The 24,327-nt window shown below is 44.7% G+C and overlaps 1 protein-coding gene across 5 annotated transcripts in view; it reads left to right on the top strand.

The window, feature by feature from the left end:
* Window positions 1-24,327, top strand: part of tax1bp1a (Tax1 (human T-cell leukemia virus type I) binding protein 1a) — a 44,690-nt gene that overhangs the window by 13,958 nt on the left and 6,405 nt on the right. For 4 of the 5 annotated variants that reach the window (XM_036953323.2, XM_036953324.2, XM_090209077.1 and 1 more), the window contains exons 6-15: window positions 3,584-3,732; window positions 5,164-5,254; window positions 6,822-7,007; window positions 15,004-15,255; window positions 15,414-15,590; window positions 16,178-16,250; window positions 16,334-16,791; window positions 18,325-18,411; window positions 22,349-22,535; window positions 22,841-23,034. In XM_036953323.2, coding sequence (XP_036809218.2) covers window positions 3,584-3,732; window positions 5,164-5,254; window positions 6,822-7,007; window positions 15,004-15,255; window positions 15,414-15,590; window positions 16,178-16,250; window positions 16,334-16,791; window positions 18,325-18,411; window positions 22,349-22,535; window positions 22,841-23,034 — 1,854 coding nt within the window. Of the gene's footprint in view, window positions 1-3,583; window positions 3,773-5,163; window positions 5,255-6,821; window positions 7,008-15,003; window positions 15,256-15,413; window positions 15,591-16,177; window positions 16,251-16,333; window positions 16,792-18,324; window positions 18,412-22,348; window positions 22,536-22,840; window positions 23,035-24,327 lie in introns of all 5 variants that reach the window. The other variant, XM_090209078.1, reaches the window with a different exon arrangement.

A 24,327-nucleotide genomic window follows, 5' to 3' on the forward strand; every position in this document is an offset into this window, starting at 1 on the left:
ACAACCAGGTGAGGGAGGGAGGGAGGGAGGGAGAGAGACCTGCAGCCTGCTACGCACAACCAGGTGAGGGAGGGAGGGAGAGAGACCTGCAGCCTGCTATGCACACAACCAGGTGAGGGAGGGAGAGAGAAATACGTAGCACAGGAGACTGTACAGAGCGAGGGAGCAGAAGAGAGAAACCTGAGTGCCAGTTCCTATTCAGTGATCACAGGTTCAAAACATCAACGTTAATGAAGTTTATGAATGATCTGTGTCCATGGTTGAACACACAAAGGAGTGTGTGTGCACTGTGTTTGCACAGTGTGTCATATTTTTTTGTTTGTTTCGTGTGTGTGTGCCTGTCTCTCTGTCCCTTTTTAACGAGCTGACTCACTGGGCCAGGACGCTAACTGGACACGGTCTCCCAGGCATCTGGCATCAGGGCAATGCCATCTCAACCACAGAGTGAACAAATATGACGTCAAGGCCACATACATACACACAGACCACTCCTCCCCCACACACACACTCAATCCCACTGACACACACACTCACAATGCCACCCACTTGTAACTTGTTTTAAAATGCATGTGGAATGAGAGACGGTTGTCTGCATAACCGCCTGGGTGAAGGAAGGCCCTGCCCAGTTTAGGGAGTAACATGACTCAGTCACGCCAATGTACTAGGGGCACTGCTCTCTCTCTCGCCGTCTCGCTCTCTCTTTTTCTCTCTGTTTTTCTCTCTTTCTCACTCTCTCATTTCTCATCTTATTACAACTGCTGAGAGTGACTTCAATTTTGTCATTTATTTGAAGTACCATTTGGTGTTGTTCAGTGAATAAACATTTCCATGTGACTTAACCTGCAACGTAAGATTTAACCCACTGAAACTAGAGGAAATAGGGGGAGGATGAAAGGAGAGAGGAGGGAAGCAGGGAGGATGAGAGGAGGGAAGCAGGGAGGATGAGAGGAGGAAGGAGAGTGGAGGAAATTTAGGGGAGAACGTTGATGATATGGAACCAGTCTCTTACTGCCCCCTGGTGCTTTTTCCTAGTGTGTGTGTGTTTTAGTATCCTTATGGGGACCAGAGGTCCTCACAGGAATATTAAAAAAGGAACATTTGGACAGGTGGGGGCATTTTGTTGATCCCTCACAAGGAAAAAGTATATTTTAGGCTTATGGGTTAGTTAGGTATAGGGTTTGAATTAGGGTTTGGGTTAGGTATAGGGTTGGTTTAGGGGTTAGGTATAGGGTTTGAATTAGGGTTAGGGGTTAGGTATAGGGTTTGAATTAGGGTTAGGGGTTAGGTATAGTGTTTGAATTAGGGTTAGGGGTTAGGTATAGGGTTTGGCTTAGGGGTTAGGTATAGGGTTTGAATTAGGCTTAGGGGTTAGGTATAGGGTTTGAATTAGGGTTAGGTATAGGGTTTGGCTTAGGGGTTAGGTATAGGGTTTGAATTAGGGTTAGGGGTTAGGTATAGGGTTTGAATTAGGCTTAGGGGTTAGGTATAGGGTTTGAATTAGGCTTAGGGGTTAGGTATAGGGTTTGAATTAGCCTTAGGGGTTAGGTATAGGGTTTGGATTAGGCTTAGGGGTTAGGTATAGGGTTTGAATTAGGGTTAGGGGTTAGGTATAGGGTTTGGCTTAGGGGTTAGGAATAGGGTTTGAATTAGGGTTAGGGGTTAGGTATAGGGTTTGAATTAGGGTTAGGGGTTAGGTATAGGGTTGGCTTAGGGGTTAGGTATAGGGTTTGAATTAGGCTTAGGGGTTAGGTATAGGGTTTGAATTAGGGTTAGGTATAGGGTTTGAATTAGGGTTAGGGGTTAGGTATAGGGTTTGAATTAGGGTTAGGGGTTAGGTATAGGGTTTGAATTAGGGTTAGGTGTAGGGTTTGAATTAGGGTTAGGGGTTAGGTATAGGGTTTGAATTAGGGTTAGGGGTTAGGTATAGGGTTTGAATTAGGGTTAGGGGTTAGGTATAGGGTTTAAATTAGGGTTAGGGGTTAGGTATAGGGTTTGAATTAGGGTTAGGTGTAGGGTTTGAATTAGGGTTAGGGGTTAGGTATAGGGTTTGAGTTAGGGTTAGGGGTTAGGTATAGGGTTTGAATTAGGATTAAGGGTTAGGTATGGGGTTTGAATTAGGGTTAGGGGTTAGGTATAGGGTTTGAATTAGGGTTAGGTGTAGGGTTTGAATTAGGGTTAGGGGTTAGGTATAGGGTTTGAATTAGGGTTAGGTATAGGGTTTGAATTAGGGTTAGGGGTTAGGTATAGGGTTTAAATTAGGGTTAGGGTTTAGGTATAGGGTTTGAATTAGGGTTAGGTGTAGGGTTTGAATTAGGGTTAGGGGTTAGGTATAGGGTTTGAATTAGGGTTAGGGGTTAGGTGTAGGGTTTGAATTAGGGTTAGGTGTAGGGTTTGAATTAGGGTTAGGGGTTAGGTGTAGGGTTTGAATTAGGGTTAGGGGTTAGGTATAGGGTTTGAATTAGGGTTAGGTGTAGGGTTTGAATTAGGTTTTTGGGAAAATAGGATTTTGAATGGGTATCAATTGTTTGGTCCCCACAAGGATAGTAAAAGGAATGTGTGTGTGGTAGACAGCTTTGAGAGATTTCTGACTTGGTCATTTTATGAAGTACTAAATTGCTGTAAATAAAATGTACATAGATTATTAATGTCAGATTCTTCATTCAACAAGTGTTTCTCTTATGAAATCAGTGGTGTGTGTGTGTGTGTGTGTGTGTGTGTGCTCGTTCATTTGTGCAGTACACAAGAACATTTGAGTATATTCACCATGGCCCTTTAGTGCAGCACTGATGAAAATATCCTTTAGCTGGACCATGAAAACGTAAGTACATATTTTGCGGCTGCTAATTTTACGACACCATGTTTTATAAGGTCTTTTGCGCTGCTAAAGTGTCTCCCAAATGGCTGCAGTTGAAATCATACAGTCCTCCAGGGAGCCAGCGGGCTGTACCTGAACTACACATGACATCTGGGTGTGACACTGTGCACGTGTTTCCCAAAACAAATATAAATGTATATACTGCACCTGTATGTTTGATGGATGTGATGTGCCTGTCTGTCTGATGCATAAGTGCGTGTGTGTGCGTGTTGAGTGATGCAGGGGTGTTTATGTAGGCGTGCTGGTCTGTCAGGTGCAGTGTGTTGTGGGTGATTTAATGTCCTCTACTTCTCAACATGTTCCAACAGGGGAGATCACTGGCAGGACCAGGTACAAGATACTGGATAGATAGACTCCAACTGGTTCTCATGGTTGCCTCTTGTTTCAGAACATTGCCAATCGTCATTCGTTATCACACAGCATTTTGATTGAGAGGGTCAAACTCAATACAAAGCCAAGCATTTGCAGCATTTCCCTCCATTTTACTTGATTGATCAGTAAAGGTCATTGATTAGGTTGGAACTCCCCTCATCTCATTGTCTGGGTCTTAGTTGAACACAATTTGAAAGGAAAAGACAAAAAACAGAAAACACTCAGCCTTCCAGGAATTGAGTTTGACACCTCTGGTCTAACAGGACTGACCGACAAGGGCCAGTGATTGAATAACAGTGTGATTGACAGCTGAAGTCGCCTGTGGTGTGGTTGCAGGAGCTGCTACGCTCCTCCCAGGGCCTGTCAGAGGAGAGGGAGGAGGTGAGGAGGAGATTGCAGGAGGCCACAGACCGGGTCAGACAGCTGGAGGAGGACCTACTGGGAGTCACACAGAGAGGGCTGCAGAAAGAGACCGAACTGGACTGGTGAGGAGGAACACACACTGGAAGGATAGGAACTGGACTGGTGAGGAGGAACACACATGCCACACATCAGGGTTTCCATTAGGAAAATGTGGACAGGACATTTGACCGGCAACATTTTAATTTACCGGACATTTTATAAATCTGGAGGACCCATATCCATTGGGTGTGTAACCTGATTAGGGCGTCCACCCACACTGCTCAGAATGACAGAAATCACATTTGGATTATGGTAATTCATATTAACAGAACATGTTGAGCATGCAACAATGTGTAGTCCTTCATACTGAATTCAGATGCGCATTTTGAAGATGCTCGAATAACTGTCCACATTTACTTTTCCTCAGCCAACAAGAGGAGTAACAAACAGCCAAATCACTAACCTACGCCAATCTACTATCCCCCATAGTAGAAAAGTTGACCTATTCTATTGGTCAGCTTGTCGAGGAATAGCCTATTCCAAACAGACTGGGACAGCTGTGGGAAGATAGAGCCCAAATTCATACAACCAGTAAGCCTAAGCTACATAAAAATGTATTTTTAAATACTTAAAAAGCAATGAGGGCAACAGAACAGAGCGTTTATCTTCAAATGTTGATGAACTATTATTTCTTCACATTATAAAGCTCAGCGATGCGCACAAGGCAGTAGGCTACACGCAAATGTTCTTTCCATAATGCAATTAGCAGAAAACGCCGTTGTCAAAAGGGCAGCGCACATGGGAGTGGTGTAGATCTAATAGGCTGCTTTGAAGCAAGGTAAGACATGCCTCATAATGCATGTTAAAACGTTCAGCTTTCAAACAATTAACTGTGTGTTTTCAAAACGCGTACTGCCTCCAGCTCATTGCGAAGTGGTGTGTGACGCACTGATGAGGCCTGCCATCTGTTGCAGTTTGAGATGCTGCTGCTGCAGATTGTTCAGCTCCAAGGCTCTGTATCTGTGTGCTGTAGGGGTGTGAGAAATAAGATTCATAAGGAATATACAGTAGCCTATGCACGCTGCAATTTAATTACACACAATTATGCAAATGACCCTATAGACCGATAAGCATGGCCAGTCAAATGTATTTCCATCGACTAGTATTTCCACCATTTAAATAAGCTAAAAAACATTATTTCGCAATCTATTTTTTTCTTCTCCCGGCCTGGCACCAATTTTAATTATCAGCTTTTTTCATTTTTTATAGGCCAAGAGCCGGCTATTACCGCCTAGTGGAAAACCTGCCACACACACACACACACACACACACACACACACACACACACACACACACACACACACACACACACACACACACACACAAAGGACTATAAGGAAACTAACTGGACTGTTGATGAGAAACACCATAGATACAGTACTATACTCAAATGACATACAGTACAGAAAACTAGAGAGAACATTATTGGTATTAATGCAGTTGTTGTTGTCCAGTCTGAGAGACAGGTTAAAGAAGCTGACAGCAGATAAAGACACTCTGGAGACCCAACTGAAGAATGAGAAGGACGAGAGGGACCTTTACAAGGTGAAATGATACACTGTGTATGCACATGTATCTACAGTTGAAGTCAGAAGTTTCATACACCTTAGCCAAATACATTTAAACTCAGTTTTTCTCAATTCATGACATTTAATCCAAGTAAAAATTCCCTGTCTTAGGTCAGTTAGGATCACCACTTTATTTTAAGAATGTGAAATGTCAGAATAATAGTTGAGAGAATGATATATTTTAGCTTTTATTTCTTTCATCACATTCCCAGTGGGTCAGAAGTTTACATACACTCAATTAGTATTTGGTAGCATTGCCTTTAAATTGTTTTGGGTCCAACGTTTCGGGTCGCCTTCCACAAGCTTCCCACAATAAGTTGGGTGAATTTTGGCCCATTCCTCCTGACAGAGCTGGTGTAACTGAGTCAGGTTTGTAGGCCTCCTTGCTTGCACACACTTTTTCAGTTCTGCCCACAAATTTGCTATAGGATTGAGGTCTGGGCTTTTTGATGGCCACTCCAATACCTTGACTTTGTTGTCCTTGAGCCATTTTGCCACAACATTGGAAGTATGCTTGTGGTCATTGTCCATTTGGAAGACCCAATTGTTACCAAGCTTTGACTTCCTGACTGATGCCTTGAGATGTTGCTTCAATATATCCACATAATTTTTCTCCCTCATGATGCCATCTATTTTGTGAAGTGCACCAGTCCCTCCTGCAGCAAAGCATCTCCACAACATGATGCTGCCACGGTTGAGATGGTGGCTGGCTTTTTTATGGTGGTTTTGGAACAGTGGCTTCTTCCTTGCTGAGCGGCCTTTCAGGTTATGTCGAAATAGGACTCGTTTTACTGTGGATATAGATACTTTTGTATCTGTTTCCTCCAGCATCTTCACAAGGTCTTTTGCTGCTGTTCTGGGATTGATTTGTACTTTTCACACCAAACTACGTTCATCTCTAGGAGACAGAATGCATCTCCTTCCTGAGCGGTATGACGGCTGCTTGGTCCCATGTTGTTTATACTTGCGTACTATTGTTTGTACAGATGAACGTGGTACCTTCAGGTGTTTGGAAATTGCTTCCAAGGATGAACCAGACTTGTGGAGGTCTACAAATTTTTTCTGAGGTCTTGGTTGATTTCTTTTGATTTTACCATGATGTCAAGCAAAGAGGCACTGAGTTTGAAGGTAGGCCTTGAAATACATCCACAGGTACACCCCCAATTGACTCAAATTATGTTAATTCGCCTATCAGAAGCTTCTAAAGCAATGACATAATTTTCTGTAATTTTCCAAGCTGTTTAAAGGCACAGTCAACTTAGTGTATGTAAACACACACTGGAACAGTGAATTATAAGTGAAATAATTGTAAACAATTGTTGGAAAAATTACTTATGTCATGCACAAAGTAGATGTCCTTACCGACTTGCCAAAACTATAGTTTGTTAACAAGAAATTTGTGGAGTTGTTGAAAAACGAGTTTTAATGACTCCAACCTAAGTGTATGTAAACATCAGACTTCAACTGTATGTGTGTGTGTGTTCATAATCGTCTTTCTTTGTCTGTGTGTCTATAATGGTCTCTCTGCCTGTGTGTGTGTGTAGGTCCACCTGCGTAGCACGGAGCTAGAGAACACTAAGCTGAGTGCAGAGCTGCAGATGCTGAAGGCTGTGGAGCTCAACAGAGAGGTGACCATCGCTCAGTTCCAGGAAGAACTGGACAGGCTCCGAGCCTGCGTCACTCAGAAAGAATGCCTGGAGAAAGAGCTGCACACACACGCTGTCGACAAGGTGAGGAGGGAGGGGTGTGTGTGTGTTCATATGGGTCTTTCTATAAATTAGGGTACCAGTGAGCATTTGTTCTAATGGACATCTGTTTGGAGCTGTTACAAAGTCATTAATACATTTAGATATAAAGGGGGAACATAGATACATTCAATATAATTCAGGAGTAGTATCAAAACCTTTTTAGGGAGGGTTGGAGGAGATCTCGGAAGTGTACTGTAACCTCGTAACATTTTCTATCTTCCTATGTTATGGTGTGAAAACAGTTTTCATGGGCCTGGCAGTATCCAGGTGTTCATATTGTCTTGCAGTTCTTCTCTCATACCAGGATATACACAGTATTACGCGTTTATTACCAGAATGCTTGTCTGAAGGAAGAACAGTACTTGCTCTGGAGCAGCATGTGTAGGCTGCACACTGTGTCTGAGTGGAGTGGAGTTGCTAAGGCAACGGACCTGCCTGCTCTGCTTGGAGGAGAAGATGTGCTGAGAGTGGAAAGTAGGGAAAGCAAGAAAATCAAGATAGTGGCAGCTGTACAAACGGCTTTGACTTCTCAATATGATGCCCTGTCACCTTATTAATTCAGCCACTAGCAAATCAAACTTAAGTGTTGCATTAAATGCAGAATTCTGCATTTTTCTCACAGGATAAAAAAATAAAATGCATAACAAATATCTTGCTGCGTTTTGTAAATGCAGATGTAAAATGCTTCTTATTGTAATTTCTGCTTGGCATCAGTCATTTTGTGCTTCAGTTGCACTTCTCCACTCGGATGAGAATTCACCAACGGGCAATCTGTCAGTTAGAGCTTTATGACCAATGTGTAGCTACTGTTCCCCAGGCGTTTTCTATGTGTAGCTACTTTTCCACAGGAGTTTTCTATATGTAGCTACTTTTCCCCAGGAGTTTTCTACGTGTAGCTACTTTTCCCCAGGAGTTTTCTATGTGTAGCTACTTTTCCCCAGGAGTTTTCTATATGTAGCTACTTTTCCCCAGGAGTTTTCTACGTGTAGCTACTGTTCCCCAGGAGTTTTCTACGTGTAGCTACTTTTCCCCAGGAGTTTTCTATGTGTAGCTACTTTTCCCCAGGAGTTTTCTATGTGTAGCTACTTTTCCCCAGGAGTTTTCTATGTGTAGCTACTTTTCCCCAGGAGTTTTCTACGTGTAGCTACTTTTCCCCAGGAGTTTTCTACGTGTAGCTACTTTTCCCCAGGAGTTTTATATGTGTAGCTACTGTTCCCCAGGAGTTTTCTATGTGTAGCTACTTTTCCCCAGGAGTTTTCTATGTGTAGCTACTTTTCCCCAGGAGTTTTCTACGTGTAGCTACTTTTCCCCAGGAGTTTTCTATGTGTAGCTACTTTTCCCCAGGAGTTTTCTATGTGTAGCTACTTTTCCCCAGGAGTTTTCTATGTGTAGCTACTTTTCCCCAGGAGTTTTCTACGTGTAGCTACTTTTCCCCAGGAGTTTTCTACGTGTAGCTACTGTTCCCCAGGAGTTTTCTATGTGTAGCTACTTTTCCCCAGGAGTTTTCTACGTGTAGCTACTTTTCCCCAGGAGTTTTCTACGTGTAGCTACTGTTCCCCAGGAGTTTTCTATGTGTAGCTACTTTTCCCCAGGAGTTTTCTATGTGTAGCTACTTTTCCCCAGGAGTTTTCTATGTGTAGCTACTTTTCCCCAGGAGTTTTCTACGTGTAGCTACTGTTCCCCAGGAGTTTTCTATGTGTAGCTACTTTTCCCCAGGAGTTTTCTACGTGTAGCTACTGTTCCCCAGGAGTTTTCTATGTGTAGCTACTTTTCCCCAGGAGTTTTCTACGTGTAGCTACTTTTCCCCAGGAGTTTTCTATGTGTAGCTACTTTTCCCCAGGAGTTTTCTATGTGTAGCTACTTTTCCCCAGGAGTTTTCTGTGTAGCTACTTTTCCTGAGTACTTTTCTATGTGTAGCTACTTTTCTCCAGTACTTTTCTATGTGTAGCTACTTTTCTCCAGTACTATGCTAGATTAACTTTGTGTAACCAGCATACTTTTCTCTGGTAAAATGCTAGATTAAATTTAAGATAAACATTAGGAAATGTAGATGGATACATTCTTTCTATGATAAACATTAGAAATATGATGGCCATTCATAATTTTTGCAAAACATTGTGAGATAATTGACTTGTGTGGCTGCCAGCCAAATAGCATTGCATCTGATGAAAATGAATCTATTTTCTGCTGAATGTGTTGTGTTGCACTGAAGTATTTTCTGTGAAGGTTAACTATAGTTGCACGTCCCTGATCAATCTATTGAAGCAAAAAAACACTGTTGCCTTTTCAATGTGAAGTGTGAGCCCTGTCAACACACAGCTGGACTCACCTGCTCCCGCTTTCTCTCGTTGTGCTATTTACTAACAAACACATGTCTGACTCAACTGTTCTGGGTGAGCTTGGTGAGCTTCATAATGTAAAATAATGTGACAGGTGAAATGAAGAACGCGATCTGCTTTATCAAGTTGACTGCAGGTATTCACTTAAAGTAGCTGCACATATTAAAATGTGTTGAAAAACTTCGAAGAAATAGCTTCAACAGTTTGAAAAAGCATCCAGTGGCTGTTTCCAGATACCCCAGTACACAGTATACAGTGGGGCAAAAAAGTATTTAGTCAGCCACCAATTGTGCAAGTTCTCCCACTTAAAAAGATGAGAGAGGCCTGTAATTTTCATCATAGGTACACTTCAACTATGACAGACAAAATGAGAAAAAAAATCCAGAAAATCCCATTGTAGGATTTTTAATGAATTTATTTGCAAATTATGGTGGAAAATAAGTTTTTGGTCAATAACAAAAGTTTGTCTCAATACTTTTCTATATACCCTTTGTTGGCAATGACAGAGGTCAAACGTTTTCTGTAAGTCTTCATGAGGTTTTCACACACTGTTGCTGGTATTTTGGCCCATTCCTCCATGCAGATCTCCTCTAGAGCAGTGATGTTTTGGGGCTGTTGCTGGGCAACACGGACTTTCAACTCCCTCCAAAGATTTTCTATGGAGTTGAGATCTGGAGACTGGCTAGGCCACACCAGGACCTTGAAATGCTTCTTACGAAGCCACTCCTTTGTTGCCTGGGCGGTGTGTTTGGGATCATTGTCATGCTGAAAGAGCCAGCCACGTTTCATCTTCAATGCCCTTGCTGATGGAAGGAGGTTTTCACTCAAAATCTCACGATACATGGCCCCATTCATTCTTTCCTTTACACGGATCAGTCGTCCTGGTCCCTTTGCAGAAAAACAGCCCCAAAGCATGATGTTTCCACCCCCATGCTTCACAGTAGGTATGGTGTTCTTTGGATGCAACTCAGCATTCTTTGTCCTCCAAACACGTCGAGTTGAGTTTTTACCAAAAAGTTATATTTTGGTTTCATCTGACCATATGACATTCTCCCAATCTTTTTCTGGATCATCCAAATGCTCTCTAGCAAACTTCAGACGGGCCTGGACATGTACTGGCTTAAGCAGGGGGACACGTCTGGCACTGCAGGATTTGAGTCCCTGGCGGCGTAGTGTGTTACTGATGGTAGGCTTTGGTCCCAGCTCTCTGCAGGTCATTCACTAGGTCCCCCCGTGTGGTTCTGGGATTCTTGCTCACCGTTCTTGTGATCATTTTGGGGTGAGATCTTGCGTGGAGCCCCAGATCGAGGGAGATTATCAGTGGTCTTGTATGTCTTCCATTTCCTAATAATTGCTCCCACAGTTGATTTCTTCAAACCAAGCTACTTACCTATTGCAGATTCAGTCTTCCCAGCCTGGTGCAGGTCTACAATTTTGTTTCTGGTGTCCTTTGACAGCTCTTTGGTCTTGGCCATAGTGGAGTTTGGAGTGTGACTGTTTGAGGTTGTGGACAGGTGTCTTTTATACTGATAACAAGTTCAAACAGGTGCCAAGTTCTCATTTGCAACTGCGACCTGGCCAATATAAAGCATAGCAGTGTGAACAGACAACACAGAGTTACACATGGAGTAAACAATTAACAAGTCAATAACACAGTAGGAAAAATAAGAGAGAGTCTATATACATTGTGTGCAAAAGGCATGAGGAGGTAGGCGAATAATTACAATTTTGCAGATTAACACTGGAGTGATAAATGATCAGATGGTCATGTACAGGTAGCGATATTGGTGTGCAAAAGAGCAGAAAAGTAAATAAATATAAACAGTATGGAGACGAGGTTGGTAAAATTGGGTGGGCTATTTACCGATAGACTATGTACAGCTGCAACGATCGGTTAGCTGCTCAGATAGCAGATGTTTGAAGTTGGTGAAGGAGATAAAAGTCTCCAACTTCAGCGATTTTTGCAATTCGTTCCAGTCACAGGCAGCAGAGAACTGGAACGAAAGGCGGCCAAATGCAGTGTTGGCTTTAGGGATGATCAGTGAGATACACCTGCTGGAGCGCGTGCTACGGATGGGTGTTGCCATCGTGACCAGTGAACTGAGATAAGGCGGAGCTTTACCTAGCATGGACTTGTAGATGACCTGGAGCCAGTGGGTCTGGCGACGAATATGTAGCGAGGGCCAGCCGACTAGAGGATACAGGTCGCAGTGGTGGGTGGTATAAGGTGCTTTAGTAACAAAACGGATGGCACTGTGATAAACTGCATCCAGTTTGCTGAGTAGAGTATTGGAAGCTATTTTGTAGATGACATTGCCGAAGTCGAGGATCGGTAGGATAGTCAGTTTTACTATGGTAAATTTGGCGGCGTGAGTGAAGGAGGCTTTGTTGCGGGAATACAAAAAAGATAATCAAGGACAATAACCACCCAAGCCACTGCCTGTTCACCCCGCTATCATCCAGAATGGGAGGTCAGTACAGATGCATCAAAGCTGGGACAGAGAGATCGATAAACAGCTTCTATCTCATCGCCATCAGATTGTTAAACAGCCATCACTAGAACAGGGAGGCTGCTGCCTACCTACAGACTTGATATCATTGGCCACTTTAATAAACAGAACACTAGTCACTTTAATAATGCCACTTTAAGAATGTTTACATTTCTCACATTACTCATCTCATGTATATACTGTATCCTACACTATCTATTGGGGCGGCAGGTAGCCTAGTAGTCATCTCATGTATATACTGTATCCTACACTATCTATTGGGGCGGCAGGTAGCCTAGTAGTCATCTCATGTATATACTGTATCCTACACTATCTATTGGGGCGGCAGGTAGCCTAGTAGTCATCTCATGTATATACTGTATCCTACACTATCTATTGGGGCGGCAGGTAGCCTAGTAGTCATCTCATGTATATACTGTATCCTACACTATCTATTGGGGCGGCAGGTAGCCTAGTAGTCATCTCATGTATATACTGTATCCTACACTATCTATTGGGGCGGCAGGTAGCCTAGTAGTCATCTCATGTATATACTGTATCCTACACTATCTATTGGGGCGGCAGGTAGCCTAGTAGTCATCTCATGTATATACTGTATCCTACACTATCTATTGGGGCGGCAGGTAGCCTAGTAGTCATCTCATGTATATACTGTATCCTACGCTATCTATTGGGGCGGCAGGTAGCCTAGTAGTCATCTCATCTATATACTGTATCCTACACTATCTATTGGGGCGGCAGGTAGCCTAGTAGTCATCTCATGTATATACTGTATCCTACACTATCTATTGGGGCGGCAGGTAGCCTAGTAGTCATCTCATGTATATACTGTATCCTACACTATCTATTGGGGCGGCAGGTAGCCTAGTAGTCATCTCATGTATATACTGTATCCTACACTATCTATTGGGGCGGCAGGTAGCCTAGTACTCATCTCATGTATATACTGTATCCTACACTATCTATTGGGGCGGCAGGTAGCCTAGTAGTCATCTCATGTATATACTGTATCCTACACTATCTATTGGGGCGGCAGGTAGCCTAGTAGTCATCTCATGTATATACTGTATCCTACACTATCTATTGGGGCGGCAGGTAGCCTAGTAGTCATCTCATGTATATACTGTATCCTACACTATCTATTGGGGCGGCAGGTAGCCTAGTAGTCATCTCATGTATATACTGTATCCTACACTATCTATTGGGGCGGCAGGTAGCCTAGTACTCATCTCATGTATATACTGTATCCTACACTATCTATTGGGGCGGCAGGTAGCCTAGTAGTCATCTCATGTATATACTGTATCCTACACTATCTATTGGGGCGGCAGGTAGCCTAGTAGTCATCTCATGTATATACTGTATCCTACACTATCTATTGGGGCGGCAGGTAGCCTAGTAGTCATCTCATGTATATACTGTATCCTACACTATCTATTGGGGCGGCAGGTAGCCTAGTAGTCATCTCATGTATATACTGTATCCTACACTATCTATTGGGGCGGCAGGTAGCCTAGTAGTCATCTCATGTATATACTGTATCCTACACTATCTATTGGGGCGGCAGGTAGCCTAGTAGTCATCTCATCTATATACTGTATCCTACACTATCTATTGGGGCGGCAGGTAGCCTAGTAGTCATCTCATGTATATACTGTATCCTACACTATCTATTGGGGCGGCAGGTAGCCTAGTAGTCATCTCATGTATATACTGTATCCTACACTATCTATTGGGGCGGCAGGTAGCCTAGTACTCATCTCATGTATATACTGTATCCTACACTATCTATTGGGGCGGCAGGTAGCCTAGTAGTCATCTCATGTATATACTGTATCCTACACTATCTATTGGGGCGGCAGGTAGCCTAGTAGTCATCTCATGTATATACTGTATCCTACACTATCTATTGGGGCGGCAGGTAGCCTAGTAGTTAGAGCGTTGGGCCAGTAACCGAAAGGTTACTAGATCGAATACCCGAGCTGACACTGTAAAAATCTGTCATTCTGCCTCTGAACAAGGCAGTTAACCCACTGTTCCTAGGCTGTCATTGTAAATAAGAATTTGTTCTTAACTGACTTGCCTAGTTAAATAAAGATAAAATAAAATACAAATTGCATCTTAGCTGCTCTGTCACTGCTCATTCATACATTTTTATATTTCTATATTCTTAACCCATTCATTTACTAGATTGTGTTTCCCATCTCACCTTCTTATCAATGGGTTTTTGAGAAGGGTGTCAGGAATTTAGGAAATGCAATTTAGATTCTCCTCTTGTTTCCTCCATTCCTCACCTCCCTCTCAAAGCACATTGGGGGAGAGGAGGGAAGGTTCCTCCCCTCGGGCTCCAATGCACTTTCAAGGAGTGGAGGAAACAAGGACAGAGGAAGCAAGAATGTGATGTCTAATTTTCACACACACACACCATTAAAACTTTACAGATTTATAATCATTTCATTATTGGTTATTATTTTTATTATTATTATTGTCAATGATTTTGTTGACAGAACCAATTGTATTATATTATTGTATTAAATGATCATATAAACTATTACAAAATATAGAAATGCTGTTTATCTTTTGCTGTTTAGCATGGGTATAAATGATAAGAGAAGTTGACTAAAGCACTAACAGACATGCAGTGTCCATGTTTCATGGGACATTTTTGAATGACATGTAGATGTTTTGTTGTTGCTCGAGTTAAGGTTTCATTCAAATCAAATTTATTTATATAGCCCTTCGTACATCAGCTGATATCTCAAAGTGCTGTACAGAAACCCAGCCTAAAACCCCAAACAGCAAGCAATGCAGGTGTTGAAGCACGTTGGCTAGGAAAAACTCCCTAGAAAGGCCAAAACCTAGGAAGAAACCTAGAGAGGAACCAGGCTATGTGGGGTGGCCAGTCCTTATTGTGCCTACCTAGACTCTTCCTGTAACTACACGTGAAGCTGCAAGAAAATCATATTTAAATGTATATCAAACCATTTAGAAATGTTGACCCTGACCCTTTTATTTAGAAAAGAAAGACACACATGTAAGCTAAGATAGCCCTTCTGAGGTAGCAGTTACTGTGTGTCAGGCCTCGCAGCACCTGTGTGTATTAACCTGTCTGCCCCTCCCTCTCTCCAGGCTGAGATGGGTCGTCTGAGGGAGAAGCTTCGCCAGGCCGAGGAGCAGCTCCAGGCGTCTCGCCAGCAGGCCGCCATGTTGGTGTCAGAGCTCCGCGACTCAGCGAGTGCCCGCGACCGCACCATGACCGAGCTGTACCGCGCCCGCCTGGAGGTCGACGCCCTCCGCGCCAGCCTGGCCGATGCCCAGGCCGAGTGCCGGCGAATGGAGACGCAGCTGGACCGCATGAGGACCACCTCCCAACAGGAAGTGGTAAGGAGACCATAGATATCCACAGATGGATCTTTCTTAGTTTTTAAGAATAGAAATGTAAGAGTACAACTGCTGTGTGCTGTAGACAAATTTAGTAACAGAATTCCAATATTGAATGATTTATTTGTGCTGAACTACTCCCCCTCCCTCTTTCTCAGGGTGTGGGGACCTCCAGTGAGGGGGGGTGTGTGGTGTCTGAGGCGGAGGCTGAGCTACAGAGAGAAGTGGAGGAGCTGAAGCTGCGTCTCCACATGGCCGCTGAGCACTACAAGGAGAAGTACAGGGAGTGTCAGCGACTCCGCAGGCAGGTGGCCAAGCTCAGCGAGGCCCAGGGGGTGAGTCTGTCTGTCTGCAGTACTGTAATACACCACACCATAGCACCATCTAGTGGCACACACCCAAGGCCACTGACAGGTTGCTTCCTTATTTAGTCCACTACTTTTGACCAGTGCCCATACGGCTCTCTTCCCTATATAGTGCACTACTTTTGACCAGGGCCCATACATATATGTTCCCTATGTAGTGCACTACTTTTGACCAGTGCCCATACGGCTCTCTTCCCTATATAGTGCACTACTTTTGACCAGGGCCCATACATATATGTTCCCTATGTAGTGCACTACTTTTGACCAGGGCCCATAAGGCTCTCTTTCCTATATAGTGCACTACTTTTGACCAGGGCCCATACGGCTCTCTTCCCTATATAGTGCACTACATTTCATAAGGGCCCTTAGGGCTCTGGTCAAAAGTAGGGAATGTTAGTGAATAGGGTGCCATTTCATAAGCAGCAAAGCGGTCTCCTATGTCCCCAGCCTGATTCAGTAACAGAAACATTATATCTAATGACTGAGAGTTTATCATTGGGGTACATCTCAATGGTCTGAAATGGCTTCCTCAACTTATTTCCCCTTTATGTCTGTAGGAGTCAAAAAGAAATGCTGCTACTGAGACGACACAGGAGCCACTGACACCCAGTCCAGAGTCACCTACAGCAGGTACTGACCACACACACACACACACACACACACACACACTTTTCTCTTTAATACTAAGTCCTCTAACTTCTTTGTGTTTGCAGGCAATCTGGCTGCAGCTGTGCTGAGAGGAGACACTGAGAGGCCTACTGTCCCTAACCGCAGTTACAAAGACAGGGAACACACATACACCAATACATTCTCAGGCATGGAAACCATGAGAGTAGGGGAGAAGGAGTGGAAGGGGAGAAATGGGGACGAGAGGGAAGTGAGTGGAGGAGAGGAAGGGAAAGAAGAGGGGAGTGTGGAAGAGGAGAGGAAGAAGGACAGGAGTGTAGGAGGTGAGTTCATGAGCATGAAGATGGAGAGTTGGGTGGAGGTGGAGAATGAGAGGAGGAGTGCTGAAGAGGTGGATGAGAGGAGGAGTGTGGAGGAGGTAGAGAAAGAGCAGACTCGTTCGGTGGAGGAGGAGCTGGCGAGGATGGAGGAGAAGTGGGCGGAGCAGTGTGCTATCAACGAAACGCTCAAACAGAGACTGGCCAATGAGGAGGAGCGATTCAGGGTGAGTCATCCACACACGCACACACACGATCATGCTCACATTTAACCACATTTGTACACACACACATGGACGCACACATTCTGGCACACAAACACACCCAGTCTCTTTGCCAGGTTGATAAGGTTGTGTCTAGGTCCGCCCTGTGAGGTTAGCTTGGTTGTTACTCTTTAACCGTTCATCACCATGGTCCTCTACACTGAATGTGTGTGTTTCTCACGATTAAGTGTGTACTTCTCGCTCAGTGAGGGTGTGTGTGTTTCAGTTTCAATGCACAAGTACAGTAAAATGTCTTCCTTTCTAGCTCTGTGTGTGTGCTTGATCTCTGGGAGTGAGTGTGTGCTTGATCTCTGGGAGGGAGTGTGTGCTTGATCTCTGGGAGGGAGTGTGTGCTTGATCTCTGGGAGGGAGTGTGTGCTTGATCTCTGGGAGTGAGTGTGTGCTTGATCTCTGGGAGTGAGTGTGTGCTTGATCTCTGGGAGTGAGTGTGTGCTTGATCTCTGGGAGTGAGTGTGTGCTTGATCTCTGGGAGTGAGTGTGTTTATCTGTGCAGTAAATAGTAGTCTCTCTCTCGATAATGTCTCCAGATAGAGATAAATACACACAGTTATAACCCCAAGCCCCAGACACACAGATACACATGCTTTATAGCTGTTTACATCACACACACACACTGGGGAGGAGAGGAGGGCGAAGGGAAGAGGGGAGGATATACGAGGAGTTAAGAGGAGATGACAGAAAAGAGGAGGAGAGGAATGGAGAGAATTGCACTATTGCAGCCCCCTTCACCAAGAACAAGGGAGAGAAAGAGAAATGGAGGAGGAGGGAAATGGATACATACTGTAGAAAGAGATAATGGGGAAAAGACAGACGAGGGAGGGTTGGAGGGAGAGTCGGAGGGAGGGAGGGAGAGTTGGCGGGAGAGAGAGGGAGGGAGTGAAGGAGAGTCGGAGGGCGGGAAGGAGAGAGGGAGGGAAGGAGAGTCGGGGGAGGGAGAGTCGGAGGGAGGGGGAGTTGGAGGGAGGGAGGGAGAGTCGGCGGGAGAGAGAGGGAGGGAGTGAAGGAAAGTCGGAGAGAGGGAGGGAAGGAGAGTCGGGGGGAGGGGGGGAGGGAGAGTCAGAGGGAGGGAGGGAGAGTTGGCGGGAGAGAGAGGGAGGGAGTGAAGGAAAGTCGGAGAGAGGGAGGGAAGGAGAGTCGGGGGAGGAAGAGTCGGGAGGAGCTGAAGAGGGGGGAGGGAGGGGGAGAGTCGGGGAGATAGTGGGAAGAGAGTCAGTTGGAGAGAGGGGGAGTCGGAGAGAGTCAGGCAGAGTAGCTGCCTTTGTAGTTGTTTGAGAAGAGCCCAGACACACAGCCATGTAAACTTTGCTTGATTTATATTTACCCCAGTGCACTAGACTAGGTTATGTCTGGGATGGTATATACATGATGACTTACAATGGGTTCTTAAAGGATAAATCTCTAAGTTCTCTGTTCCTTGTGGCCAATGGGTACAGTGTTTGTCTGATGTTTGTCTGATGGTCTGTTTCCTCTGTGTAGATACAGATGGCAGAGAGGGCCATAGAGGTGACAGAGCTGAAGGAGAGTCTGGCTCAGGCCCTCAGAGAGAAGGACCAACTCAAGGAGGTACTATGAACATTCATACAGCTGTCATAGCATAAGACCTCAGGAAATACACAGTTTACACAGCTGTTAAAACATCAGGACACTGGACCTATGAGCTGTCATATGTTTGAGATGGTATAAAATGATTTCATAGAGCTACTGCTGAAGCCTGCAAGTGTTTAGCTGTTATAAGCCTACCAAAGCACTGGATACCCCAACATAGCTTCCTCCCTCTGCCCCAATTTCTAGATTCAACTAATGATACACCCATCCCTGTACTGTACTGCCGTAGTAGACTAACCATTAAATGGTGGAAATGCCAGCCTTCGTGTCTGTTTCACCCCGCGGTCACCCTCGTTTAAATGTTAAACCGGATAGCCCTGCACTAATGAAGTCATCAAGAGAGGGAGGAAGAAAAAGGTGGGAAGGAGAAAGAAAGGGAAGAGGGGGGGAGCACATTCAGCAAGCATGCGAGAGCTATGTGGGCTGGTGTTTGACACCTCTCACAGTAAGACTAGATCATTCTAGCAGTTGACTTCAGATAGAACTGCAGGTAGAACTGTTTGGTGTTCTATGATAGAAAACCCTGAAGTTGCTCCTAATCGAACATAAGCTCCAATGGATCATTTTAGATCTAGGAGAGGTGTCCAGGTATAGGAAAGGGTATTTCAGATCTAGGAGAGGTGTCTAGGTATAGGAAAGAGTATTTCAGATATAGGAGAGGTGTCTAGGTATAGGAAAGGGTATTTCAGATCTAGGAGAGGTGTCTAGGTATAGGAAAGGGTATTTCAGATCTAGGAGAGGTGTCTAGGTATAGGAAAGGGTATTTCAGATCTAGGAGAGGTGTCTAGGTATAGGAAAGGGTATTTCAGATCTAGGAGAGGTGTCTAGGTATAGGAAAGGGTATTTCAGATCTAGGAGAGGTGTCTAGGTATATGAAAGGGTATTTCAGATCTAGGAGAGGTGTCTAGGTATAGGAAAGGGTATTTCAGATCTAGGAGAGGTGTCTAGGTATATGAAAGGGTATTTCAGATCTAGGAGAGGTGTCTAGGTATAGGAAAGGGTATTTCAGATCTAGGAGAGGTGTCTAGGTATATGAAAGGGTATTTCAGATCTAGGAGAGGTGTCTAGGTATAGGAAAGGGTATTTCAGATCTAGGAGAGGTGTCTAGGTATAGGAAAGGGTATTTCAGATCTAGGAGAGGTGTCTAGGTATAGGAAAGGGTATTTCAGATCTAGGAGAGGTGTCTAGGTATATGAAAGGGTATTTCAGATCTAGGAGAGGTGTCTAGGTATAGGAAAGGGTATTTCAGATCTAGGAGAGGTGTCTAGGTATAGGAAAGGGTATTTCAGATCTAGGAGAGGTGTCTAGGTATATGAAAGGGTATTTCAGATCTAGGAGAGGTGTCTAGGTATAGGAAAGGGTATTTCAGATCTAGGAGAGGTGTCTAGGTATAGGAAAGGGTATTTCAGATCTAGGAGAGGTGTCTAGGTATAGGAAAGAGTATTTCAGATCTAGGAGAGGTGTCTAGGTATAGGAAAGGGTATTTCAGATCTAGGAGAGGTGTCTAGGTATAGGAAAGGGTATTTCAGATCTAGGAGACGTGTCTAGGTATAGGAAAGGGTATTTCAGATCTAGGAGAGGTGTCTAGGTATAGGAAAGGGTATTTCAGATCTAGGAGAGGTGTCTAGGTATAGGAAAGGGTATTTCAGACGGGGCATAGATGTGACATCCTGTGGTACTTAGTCCAGGGCCATGGATATTTATACAATGGGTGGGTCTAATCCTGGATGCTGATTGGTTAAAAGCATGTTCCAGCCATTGTGCATTTCAGACTACCACTGGCTATGATGGCGAAATGCCTGTTGACTGTTCCATCTGGAAAGTCACTGCACGTCCCGGCCAGGCATCAACCTGATCTCCACTGTAAAAAGCAGCTAGACATGATCTCCCGTTGCTTTTGGCTAGCACTTGGTTTACAGCAGCTGAGATTTGTAGGAACCTTGCTGTCTGTCTCTCCGACATTTGCAACATTATTACAACATTGAAATGTGATATCCACTGTCCCGTCGAGAATGAACGTGTCAGGACGAGACAGGCGGCTTTCCTCTGCCAGTGGAAGTCATGAATTCGCAACATTTGTATGGATATATGCAAAGAAATGTCAATAGACAAACTGGTAAAACAAATGCAGCTGGTTTGCTGTCTTTTCAGCTTCAGTTTGAAGTGATTGTGTTAGCTGTGTAGTCGGCTATCTACCAAGGAGGAAAAGCCTGCATAGCAACCATTTTTTGTTTGGAATGGCAACGATGCCAATCGAACCAACTACCAGATGGCTTGGGTAACAACCTCAGGACTATATCCTCGTGGAAGGATGAGTAAATGAATTAAAATAAAGTTTTTAATGAAAATATGTCAATCATTATTTTAATATGATGGTAACCATTGTATAAAAGTGATAATGCCCTCAAAGCCTTGGTTTGGAGGATATATTCAAATCAAATCAAATGTATTTATAAAACCCTTCGTACATCAGCTGATATCTTAAAGTGCTGTACAGAAACCCAGCCTAAAACCACAAACAGCAAGCAATGCAGGTGTAGAAGCACGGTGGCTAGGAAAAACTCCCTAGAAAGGCCAAAACCTAGGAAGAAACCTAGAGAGGAACCAGGCTATGAGGGGTGGCCAGTCCTCTTCTGTCTGTGCCGGGTGGAGATTATAACAGAACATGGCCAAGATGTTCAAATGTTCATAAATGACTAGCATGGTCAAGTAATAATAATCACAAGCAGAACAGTTGAAACTGGAGCAGCAGCACGGCCAGGTGGACTGGGGACAGCAAGGAGTCATCATGCCAGGTAGTCCTGAGGCATGGTCCTAGGGCTCAGGTCCTCCGAGAGAGAGAAAGAAAGAGAGAAAGGGAGAATTAGAGACAGCATACTTAAATTCACACAGGACACCGGATAAGACAGGAGAAGTACTCCAGATATAACAAACTGAACCTAGCCCCCCGACACATAAACTACTGCAGCATAAATACTGGAGGCTGAGACAGGAGGGGTCGGGAGACACTCTGGCCCCATCCGATGATACCCCCGGACAGGACCAAACAGGAAGGATATAACCCCACCCACTTTGCCAAAGCACAGCCCCCACACCACTAGAGGGATGTCTTCAACCACCAACTTACCATCCTGAGACAAGGCCGAGTATAGCCCACAAAGATCTCTGCTACGGCACAACCCAAGGAGGGGCGCCAACCCAGACAGGAAGATAACATCAGTGACTCAACCCACTCAAGTGAAGCACCCCTCCTAGGGACGGCATGAAAGAGCACCAGTAAGCCAGTGACTCAGCCCCTGTAATAGGGTTAGAGGCAGAGAATCCCAGTGGAAAGAGGGGAACCGCCCAGGCAGAGACAGCAAGGGGCGGTTCGTTGCTCCAGAGCCTTTCCGTTCACCTTCACACTCCTGGGCCAGACTACACTCAATCATATGACCCACTGAAGAGATGAGTCTTCAGTAAAGACTTAAAGGTTGAGACCCGAGTTTGCGTCTCTCACATGGGTAGGCAGACCATTCCATAAAAATGGAGCTCAAACTATTGGCACAGTTTGCTGGCCCAAGACAACACCCATGCCAATATATCCTCCAAACCACAGCTTCTGTGGCATTATCACTTAAATACATAGCTACAGTTATACATACAGACATGCATTTTCTGTATATCTAAGATTGTGGCCCAGCCTAAAGGGACATTTCACTCATAAATGTAAGTTTGTCAAATATTTTCAGACTTTAAAAGTAGGGTAATGTCAAGCTGAAACCACGCCCCATTGCATTGGTTTTGTTTATCCAGCTGTATGAATGAAAAGGATTTCCTGGTTTTATTCGCTGCTGATATTTGTTTCAAATTATTGAAGTTGTTCTCAGTGGCAGTCTCCTTGTCCCCGTGCCAGGAGCTGCATCAGTGTCAGGACCGACAGAGGGAGCAGGAGGCTGAGGGTCAAGGGTCAGAGGTCAAACAGCCTGTGTTGCTACGCTACCCCCTGCCCTACCCCCAGGACCCCTCCCCACCCCCCCTGGTACCCCAGAGACCTGCAGAATTGCAGTACGGGAACCCCTACTCCACCGACAACACTCGAGGTGAAACCCTCTGCCCCCATCTATCTGTCTGTCTCTTTGGCTGTCATCTCAACAGGCATCTCTACATCACTCTAGCTATCTATAATCTACAATATCTGTGTTTGTCTGTCTTACTGTCTCTCTCGATCTCCCCTTCTCTTCTCGCTGTATCTTCTCTCACTGTCAACCTGTTACATTCTCCTCCTCCCATAGGTCTGTTGAACCCCAGCCACATCTCCCTCTCTCCCAGCTAAAGAGACATCGATCCTGCTCGTTTTCAGTGGTGACACCTCCTGTTTTCTGTGTGGCTGTTGTGTTTTCTCCAGACGGGGCAGACGGTGCCCTGTCCCCTGAGCAGATGCCCCGCCCCCCTCCCGAGGCCCCTGGTGCATGCGCCCCTCCGGCCACCCCCCCGACCCCTGGTGCAGGCTGGGAGAGAGAGGTGGTCTGCATCCAGCCCTCCTCGCGAAGCATGAGCCCCCCCGACGGACTGGAGCACCCCCCCGAGGAGCCACGCAACGTGAGTTCATACACACACACTCTGCTAAGTTCTGTAACCTAGTCCTCTTTTATTGCTGTTTTTGTATGTCCGTTTCTGTCCTCCACTGCCAATCCTTTTTCCACGTACACTGAGTAAACCAAACATTAGGAACACCTTCCTAATATTCAATTGCACCCCCCATTTTGCCCTCAGAACAGCCTCAATTCATCAGGGCATGGACTTTGTCGAAAGCCCATGCCATTTTGACTCCAATGCTTCCCACAGTTGGCTGGATGTCTTTTTGGTGGTGGATCATTCTTGATACACGTGGGAAACTGTTGAGCGTGAAAAACCCAGCAGCATTGCCGTTCTTGACACAAAACGGTGTGCCTGGCACCTACTACCATACCTCGTTCAAAGGCACTTACATTTTTGAATGGCACACAATCCTTAACAATCCTTCTTTAACCTGTCTCCTCCCCTTCATCTACACTGATTTGAAGTGAATTTAACAGCAGAGTTCATAGCTTTCACCTGGATACACCTGGTCAGTCTGTCATGGAAAGAACAGGTGTTCTTAATGTTTTGTAAAGCATTTACTTTAGCTTGTTCTCTTGTATCCCACGTTCTATTTCTGCCTCTTCTCTCTATCCCTCTCCTCTGTCCCATCTTTACCATATTTCTTTCCTTTCCAAGTCCCCTGTTTTTACCCTCTAACCATTTCATTATATTCTTTATCTTCTTCTTATCTGTCTTCTTCTCTTACACCCTCCGTCTCTTCCTCTCTCTCTCCCTGCTGTTTCTCCTTCGTTCCCATATATACACATTTCACACCAATACCCTTTTTTTGCCAACTATAACATCGCGGCAACATTTTTCCGCCTTTTCTTTATATCTGAAAAGTGTTGCTGGTATCAAAGCCTAAACTTTTATTTCCGCAAACCGACCTAGTGATGACTGCGGTGAAGTGCTACCTACGGCTTATGATATGAAATGTAGCCGTAATGCTGAGGCAGAATTGGCACGCACTGCACTCTGAAGTTCTTGATGGTCGATAGGTAGCGACTATCCTCCTGGCAGTTCTTAACTTTGCAATGCACGTGACTTCACCCATCACATACATACTGTTTTCTTAACCTGTAGTGACACCCCACCCCATCCCGGGACCGTTGTCATCATCTGACACTAATCAGCATAACGCAACGGACATAAATCTTCCTAGAAAATATTCCTATTCATGAAAATCACAAGTGAAATATATTGGAACACAGCTTAGCCTTTTGTTAATCACCCTGTCATCTCAGATTTATATGAGAAAATATGCTTTACAGC

Source organism: Oncorhynchus mykiss, chromosome 18 (genome assembly GCF_057628025.1).
Source record: "Oncorhynchus mykiss isolate SJ-2025 chromosome 18, ASM5762802v1, whole genome shotgun sequence".
Taxonomy (NCBI): domain Eukaryota; kingdom Metazoa; phylum Chordata; class Actinopteri; order Salmoniformes; family Salmonidae; genus Oncorhynchus; species Oncorhynchus mykiss.